The following is a 9,585-nucleotide window of genomic DNA, read 5'->3' as shown; positions in this document are numbered from 1 at the left end:
CGCGTGCACACACACACACACACATTTTCCCCCTCATTTCAAATTCAATATTATTATTATTATATATGATTAATGGATTTATCAAATACATTATTACTTTAAATAAACCCATAGGCTAAATACTATATTTTTAATAATTCAAACATTATATCCATCAAGAATATAAGAACAAGCACTTAAAGATTTATCATATCATGGTCACGGTAAAATAAATCAATTAAAATCGACTATTTGATCCATGATCAAAGAATTAAGGAATTAACATTATAGTTGTAACTAATTAATTAAACCAAAATGGAGGTGTTACATATAAGAACGTCTCGACCGAGCTTGGAGTGGCCTAGTAATTTTCCCCTGATGGGAAGATGTAGGATGCATGAGGTATCATCTAGGATGATGGACATCTCGCCAATAGGAAGGTGGAAATATGGCACCTTTGAATTCCATCTCTCTGCAAATGCCTCATGCATGCCATGGTTTACGGTCTTGTACCCAGTAACACATAAACCGGAAAACCCAGAGTAGAAGAGAACATTCTTGAACTAGTCATCTTCATTTTGTTCCAGTTCAAAAATCTTCCTTCTATTGTTTACGGATTTCAAACATGGACGCTCTTGTAAAAATAAATATATCAACATCAGTCGCGATTAAATCAATATAAAACAGGTGTAATGCAAAAGTAAATAAATATACCTCTCCTCCTAGATATCCCTAGAAACATGGCCTTCATATAGATGAAGTAAGAAGGTGTCATATGGGCCTCCTGGATAACTATCTACAAAGGCATCTATATCAGCAGTAGGTTCCTCCTTATTGCCTTCATAAGCTTCAGGGGCTTCATAAGCAGGGGACACATGGCCCTGTGAAGTAGATGTCTGAGATAGGCGACTTTGTGAACCTCGACCTTGTGAAGTCGACACTTTCCCATCAAACGAAGTAGTATTCATTTGTAGCCTCGTGGGTCTGGCTCTGTCTCTCTCACGTCGTACATACGCGTGTTAGCACACACAATTCAGCCCCAATCTGTCCTGGTTATTTTCAACCATTGTACATGTAATAAAACCATAAAATCACATCAAAATGCAGTCAGGGGAAAATCCAGAGATGCATCTCTAGAAACCAGTTCAGACAAAATCCGGAGATGCGTCTCCAGATTAACTCGTGAGTTGTAGAAATGGCAGAAGCCCCATTGATGCCCTAAACTCCAACCAAATGGGAATGCATGTCTATAGCATCTACCTATTTCGAATGTAACTACTACTTAATGCATATTAAATAACCTATTTTATCTAATACATTTATTATATCTTTAAAAAGTAAACGAAGTGAGAAACTTTTCGAATGAGAGTTGTGGATGAAAAACTTCAATGGAGTGAGTGGAATGACCTTTGATTGAATGTAGTGAAGTAAGTAGCGTTGAACCTTGAAAAATGAACTTGAAGAAGCTTGACACGATCTCAAATGGGGTTTTAGTGAGTTTGCAGCAAATAAAGAAGGAAGGGGGAAGGTTTTGGCACAAATATATGAATTAAACGCCCGAAGATGCATCTTCGTAAATCTTAATGAGTTTTAAATTAAGGGTTGTTACGGAGATGAATCTTCATACACACCCTAATATTGATATAGAGATGCATTTCCGGACTAAATTTTCGCAAAATAAAGGTGGCCCAACAATTTGCGCTAAAGAGTGTGTAAAACGGGTGCATACAGAGATTCATCTTCGAATTCTATGGACAATTATGATTTTTCACTGTGGTGGGGAAGCATCCCATGGGGTGAAGAGAGTACTCACAATACTTATTTCGTAATCAAACTTAATACCTCGAGTATAATTATCGGTGTGTGTTTGAGGTTTCTACACCATTTTTAAAGCATGTGTAAAAGAATTTCATATATATATATATATATATATAATATATATATATATATAATATATATATATATATTATATATATATATATATATATATATATTATATATATTATATATATATATATATATATATATATAATTTACATGTACTACCGTTCCTCAATTAGATAGAGGTTTCTTATCTTTTATTTTATTTTTTAAATTTATTTAGTTTTCAAAAATTGCAAACATTAATTGAATTGCTGGTAGTTTGTTGGGAGGTATATTGTAGGGTTTAGTAGGATTCCTTTTAAAAATTTGATAGATTGTATAGATATTTAGAAAATGTGGATAAATTGTTTAAATTATTAAAAATATGTAAAATAATATAAAGAAAAGTAAGTGGGTCTCATTTAAAGAAGTCAAATGTATATGATGGATGTGAGTGCTCTTAGTGTTGTTCATTACACCTCATGTAGTGATCACACACTCTATGAAAATTCCAAAATATCTTTCGTATCGTCTTAATTTTAAAATTCGGATGTGCCAATTATATACCAAATTACTTCATCAGAAAGACACCCTATTTTTGTCGAAAATATGATTGGATTCCAATTTTTCGAATTAACTTTTTTGAGTATTTTTTGTGTTTCCTTACAATGGGGAAAAAGTTCTGAATTTTAATCTCTATATTAACTCTGAAAGAATTCTACACCCATAAACGGTAAATTAAAAGAAATTTGACATTTTTAACAAACCTTACATTATAAGTCATTTATAAATCAATCTCATAATAAACTATGCACATTTCTCATTCAATAGTAAGATCAAAATTGAAAAACTAGTGTGTATATCTGCATGCCAAAATGTCAAAATGTCAATATCAATCTCACAACGAACCATACTACAAAATATCAAAATACAAAGTAAAAGACAACTATTGTGTGTATTTGAGTTAGATAACATCGACATAGGTCGCATTTTTGTCTACAAATATGGATGTGCCGACCAAAACCATGAGATATGACCTCAATGCACATGCTCTATGATATGTAGTTTATCATCACCATCAACACCCACAACTGCAACCATGTGGTTTTCATATCGATCCACCAAAAATGAAAAATCTAGCATGACATCCTCTGGTGTCATCTATCTTCTTTTAGGCATTTTTTCGGGTCAACTTCCAAATATATCACAATCATGTCTAGTGTATTAGGTCTACTAGTTATGGAGTAGTTTAATAATTTTTCCCTTGATCAAAAGATGTATGAGGCATGATACATCATAAAATGTGGTGGACATCTACCGATTAGAAGATGAAATGACGACGTCTCTACATACCATCTCTCTGAAAAAGTAGACAATAATCCATGGTTAATATAATCATATCCAATCTTGCACAAATCCTGCAGGTGATATAGTTGCACGACATCCTGAAACCATGGTTCATCGGGTTGCGTCAACTTTGCAAATTTCATATCATGGTTGATACATTTTAATGTATCATGATCCTACAAAAAATAATCGTCAGACATGTTCAAATATTATAATATAAATGTTCTAAAAAGTAATTAAAGATTTATGTAACCTCTTCCTCCCACATGTGTCTAGCAACATAGTTTGGATACAGCGGGAGCAGTGAAAGGTATAATGTGTCTCCCAGAAAATCAACAAGCACGACAACATCTGGGAAAAGTATGGGCTTTTGGAGAAACAGGGGACACATGAATCAAGGAAGACGATGTCAAAGATAGATGAACTTCGGAAGTCGATGTTTAATCGTCGAATGAAGTTTCTTCAACTATTAGTCACGAAGGTATAACTTTCTCCCTATTAATTGAGGCGTGTTGGGTCACTCTATTATGTCTCATTCATTCTTAGTTGTCAGACATATTTCCTATAATCAAACAAAAAAGTCATGTCATGACCAAATAAAGCATTGCCAAACCGAACAAAAAACTAGACATTATGTAACTCCAAATTTTGTTATTCAGACTAAGGGTTCAAATTTCAAAATCCAGACTACACAGGACCAAAAAACACGATGTAGAAACAGAGCATGCACGGACCCATATATATTATATATATATATATATATATATATATATATATATATATATATATATATATATATATATATATATATATATATATATATATATAATTTGTTCTGATTAATCTTGAATTGGCAGTAGCGTAGCGGAGTAGAACTTCAGAAACGTGTTAACTTGTTCTAATTAATCGTTCTGATTAATCTTGAATTGGCAGTAGTGTTAAGCTTCATTTCAACGGAGTAAAAGTTTTAAAAATGCTTGAAAAATGATAGAACAATATAATGCTCTTATTTGCTCTTGATGGCTTTGATTTTGCTCTGGTCGCATAAATGAAAAAGGGATGAGTGAAGGAAAGACGTGGAAACTAAAACATAAGTGTTTGAATTTCAATCTCCATAGAGAATCAGGACATTTTTATGAGATTGGATGGACATATGTATGGTGTGTTGACACGCATCTAAAATTCAATCTCTATAACTTACAAATCCAGATTCCCAAGGTCTGAATTGTTTTTAACTCATTTTTTTTTTGTGTGTTTCAGAGAGAGCTTTTGTGTATTTGGATTTAAAATCCAAATTTTGGCGATATTTTTGGAATTTCACTGGACGGTGAGTAAGTCGTGGGTATTGAACAATCCCCTAAAATTTATCATTCCTTTCCAAATAAAGGATGTTCAGTTATTCAAGAACATGAGAATATTCAAACCCATACTGTTCAAGTTCATTGAAGAAAAAGGATTGCAATCATTTTTAAGTAAATCACTTTCTAGAACAGTAATATATATATATTTGAAGAAATGAAGCGCACTTTCGGACCTCTATCACACATTGAAGAAAGACCAAAATAAATGGCTCTTCAAACGTTCCAGAGCAAAAAAAGAGAATAGAAAAATAAAAGTATATATAACATCCTCATTCTATTGAGCTCGAGCAGACATTGAAAACAATGCTTGCCTTCTATCATTTACAATATGCTTATATATTGTGTATAGCAAAGGCGCTACGTTGGGGAACTAATGAAGTAACTTCCCCGTACTGTGGCAGTCAAGTTTTATGACTCCTTCTTCTTAACCAGATAGGGGTATTTCTGATATATTGAAATGCTACAGACCACTAGTGGAAGAGCCAAAAGGCAATATAATGAAGGCGGTTTTCCTTCAAAAATGAACTGTAGTAATGCTGTAACGAGTAAAGCTGAGACAATGACAAATCCCTGCGACCACATTGAAGGAAAACCACTTAATTAAATTTGCACAAATCAGAAAATATGAAGAATATTTTTTTCTCAAAGTCCCAGTAAGATGAGTTTCGAAGTCATACAATTGTCATTATGTTCAGTTAACTGCAAAGTTCTTCAATTTCATATGGTCCAGTATTAAATTATCAATAACTCAAGTAAGTACAAAAATTTGTGCAGTTACTGCCTCTATAGTACATATTAGAATGTGGATTAAAGCCCTTAAAGCTAAAAGACAAAACTAAACCATATCACCAAATACAGAGATATAGGGAGATGTGAGGTTGATAGTTCTATCCCACCCACAACATAAAACTAAAATAGTAACATTTGTCATTAAAAAAAAACAACTTAATCCAATGCAGAGAATCCGCTTCCTACAATCAACTACATGATATAGGATGTGAAAACATTGTTAATTAACAAGAAGGATCAACTACCATCTGATGACAGTTTTCATCCGTCATCTGTGGATAGTACATCCATAAACTTATTGAGCTCACAAAGTAAACCTTACCTTTCGAACACCGCCAGCATGGCTTGTAACTAAACCAACAAGAATTCCACCAAGGGCATTCAAAATTACTGGGATCTGAAATGAATTAAAAACAATATGCAACTGTTCAAGTTGATGTAGATCAATATATATTAAAGACAGTTACTACACATGGATAATGATGCCCAGGACAAGGCACTAAAAAGTTCATATTATGGATTTTGAATTTTTATAACACACTAATCAATACAATTAATAAGTTCAAGTTGATAACACATTCAACTAAAGCTATTAAACAGAAACTGCAGATGTAAGGCAATTTAGTTATGTTATCGAAAGCCAATATGCAGTTAGGGTAATCAACAGAAACTATTAAACCCCCCTCCCAGAAAAAAAATTGATATTGATTTGATCCTGAAAGTGTATTGGTCGAAATTTACACGAGCATGTATGTGACTGGGATAGAGGGTATGATTTTAATTTTCAAGACTGATGTGACAGTTGTATTAGCTTCTTACATGCATGGGCACAACAACAATCTAACGGGCTCCAAAGAATTATATCCCAAAAGAAAAATATTGGTAAGAACGTTACCCAAGTAAGAGCAGTCCAACCATGAAAAAATCCATGACGTCTCATAGCTTCCCCATCTGGAGATTTCAATGTACTGGCAAGCAAACATATACTTCCAACCATAGACATTTCTACAGTCATTAGGTATGATGAGTGTTTCTTAACCTGTGACAGAAGAAATCAATTGGATAAATAAAAATATTAATCAATTCAGAAAACTTAGGTTTGAACAGAAAATTGAAAGTTCTGGTAACCTGAGAAGCCCATTGGCACAGGGAAGAAGCTAGTCCAGAAAGCACTGAAGCAATTAATACAGGAACTATTCCATAGAATAAAACTTGATCAGCATTAGCACTAGTAGAACTTTTGTTAGAACCTTCACCAACACTTAGTAAAACTGCTGCGGCTAATAACAAGAACAAGGCTCCAATTTGTTGAATTGTTTGTTTTTGCCTGTATTAAGTATGATCAGATGCCTTGTAGTGGACAGTATTAGAATTCAGGTTTAGTGCTAGACAAGAGGGAAAAGAGAGAAAGATGCATAACAGTCTGAAATACGAATGATAGGTGTAATAAGTTGCTAACCCCTAACCTCATACTCCAATTTTATTTAATAATCAGGTAAAGTACTGGTACTACTTGTATAAGTCCAAGGCTTCCAAAACAGTAAGACTGAAAAACTTAACCCTAAATTTTTTTAATACTCCGCCTCCCGTTAATAACCTTATACCACCACTAGGCTTTAACTTGTTTAAAGTAGCGGAGTTGCAGATATGGCATAAAACAACACATCCTGATTTAATAGGAAGCTGTCATCAAGAAGAGAAAAGAAATTGAACCATCCAAGTGCAACCAAGTGAAAAAAAGCAATGCTGAATGACCCAGCGGCCAAAAAAAGCACATGGAAGAAATACAGATACCCATCAAGAGAAGAAGATAAGAGAAATCACTTAGAAGAATCTCTCAAGAAAAACCTGTTAGGTAACACCGCTCAAGACTTTGTTTTTCAGTTCATTATCTGGTTGGAAATAGTTAGGTTGGGATAGATAGAGGATTAGACAGTAGTGTACACAAGTAAGAGGAAGGGATTAGATCGAGGATATCTTGTCATATGAGAGAAAATAAGGATGTTGAGGCTAGGGAGGTTGCAGACCTTCAAAGATCTGCAAAATTGTAATTAAGAAGATTTTCCCAGATAAGGGTCATAAGATACCAGGTTCCTAACATCATCCTAAGAAAGGGCTACAGATCCATGCAAACATCTGAACAAGAAATCAATATTGTCTAGAATACCGGAAAAAAAAACAAGTGAAGTACACCAAACCCAACAAAACATGGTTGAAGATGCTGGAAAACACCTAAGTTCACATCTCTGACCTCAATTTGACAGAGAGTTCAAGAAAGCCACTGGCCTCAAAGAAAACAACTTGCACCAAAATCACAAGAACCTGGGACAACTCCTGCTCTACAGAATAAATTAACTCAATTTTTTATGCTGAAACAACGGCTAATGAATGAAACCATTTACATGACACATGGATAACAGTTTAATATCTCCACTTAGACATATTTGAACAAATGGGCCCTTACAATTAATAGAAAAGATACTAACATCTGTTATGGCAGGAGCATACCTCAACATGAAATATGTAAATAATGCAGTGAAAAATATTTTTGTCTGATTCAGAATTGAGAATGTGAGTGAATCAAGATTCTTGTAAGAAATTTGCAACAAACTATTTTGCAGTGCATATATAGCCGCAGGAAGTGCTGATGCAGTCAATGCACCGACCAAAGTCCATTCTTTATACATTCTTCCCAGACTACCTTCTTTTGTCATGAAGTACAATGCAAATATAACCTGAAAAGAAGATTAAAAATATACATAAATTTTCCCAATAATAATAAAAAGCAATGTACAGTGCATGCTTTCTAACAAAACAAGCCAAAACCATTAAGTACATTTCAAGAGTTACCTTTGCAGCCTCGCATGCCAAAACGGATGAAGTCACAATAACTTCACGGCTGTTGGAAGAGGGAAAAGTAAGTTATCAAGGCATGCTTCACGCGATCATTCACAATTACAATGTTAATTCAAAGATCAATGCATAAGGAGATGAATGACTAATGATATTAAATCCATCAATCACATGGACAAATGTATTTTTTAACCTAAGTTAAAAGTGATATCACAGACAAGTTATGATGATTAGTTGATTACTATACCAGTGTCAAATTCATAGCCATATTGAACAGAACACAGAACCAGATACGTAAGCCAGTATTATCCCATAAAACCATGCTCTACTCAATAGTAAGACCAACCACGAGTTTAACAGAAACATCAATAAAACTGAAGATAGAATCCGTCATTTCTCCTCCTGTCCCCTCCTTTCCCCTCTAACCAAACACTGTATAAAAAGATTTATTCTTTTCTTCATTCGATCAACTTCAAAACACCTCCATGGGATTTATTCTTTTCTTTATACTTATTCAACTAAATTCCTTCTCTTGTTTTTTCCTCTGTATCGACTGGATATTCTTCATAGTGTTATCACAGCAATAACAAACTTTAATATATTTCATATTTAGCTTAGGCATTTGAATTATGGTAATCATGTGATCATCCTATTATACCTAGTAACAGCCAATCTAACCAACAACCATGAAAGATAATTTATTATCCTAAAGATGATTCAAACAGTGATAATTTACTATGCAAAAAATGCCGACGAAAATCTAACTCTCAAAACATAAAAACAGTATAAAAAAAGTTTAAAAATTGAATTTGAGAACGTGAATGAAAAACCTGATGCAGCGTTTGGAAATCAAAGGTTGAGCGCCGTATTGGAGAGCGAGGAGAAAGGAAAAGAGAAGAATCCTTGCGTTGCTGCTCCGAGTGGCTCCTCTAGACTTGGGTGGAGCCATTCGAAGGCTTTTTGTGAACTTTTCAGTTCTGATTCTTCTGGTCTCGTTTCTCCGGTACGGTGATCGACAGATACCCAATGCAACGGCCGCTACGACGTCGGTTACTGCTTACAATGCCATGCCCGCGAGTAAACGACGTCGTTGCGTAGGGCAATGCTTTTAAGGAAAGTTGTCTAAGAAGATTAAATTAGCATTGAACGAAAAGTTAAAGGTTAATTAAGATTTTGAATAATAATTTTTTTTTTGGGAAGTGTCTGAGTAAACGGCGTCGTTGCATAGGGCAATACGTTTTAAAGAAAGTTGTCTAAGCAGAATAATTTATAATTTAGGATTGAATGAAAAGTTAAAGATAAATTTAGATTTTGAATAATACAATACTTTTATGAAGTGTTTGATTTTGTGTTTATAAAAAATGATTTTGAATGAATTACTTACAAAATTAAT

The 9,585-nt window shown here is 33.9% G+C and overlaps 1 protein-coding gene across 1 annotated transcript; it reads right to left on the bottom strand.

Moving 5' to 3' along the window:
* Positions 1–4,805: 4,805 nt before the first annotated feature.
* On the bottom strand, positions 4,806–9,346 carry LOC127101372 (UDP-N-acetylglucosamine transporter ROCK1). Its single transcript, XM_051038760.1, has 7 exons — positions 9,023–9,346; positions 8,190–8,238; positions 7,848–8,074; positions 6,468–6,666; positions 6,235–6,378; positions 5,662–5,736; positions 4,806–5,120 (listed from the first exon to the last, which is right to left on the bottom strand). The coding sequence occupies exons 1-7, from the start codon at positions 9,139–9,141 to the stop codon at positions 4,959–4,961; spliced, it is 975 nt and encodes a 324-aa protein (XP_050894717.1). The 5' UTR covers positions 9,142–9,346; the 3' UTR covers positions 4,806–4,958.
* Between the last annotated feature and the right edge of the window lie 239 nt (positions 9,347–9,585).

Source organism: Lathyrus oleraceus, chromosome 7, assembly GCF_024323335.1.
Source record: "Lathyrus oleraceus cultivar Zhongwan6 chromosome 7, CAAS_Psat_ZW6_1.0, whole genome shotgun sequence".
In the NCBI taxonomy this organism is placed as follows: Eukaryota; Viridiplantae; Streptophyta; class Magnoliopsida; order Fabales; family Fabaceae; genus Lathyrus; species Lathyrus oleraceus.
This window is presented reverse-complemented; position numbering and strand designations above follow the sequence as displayed.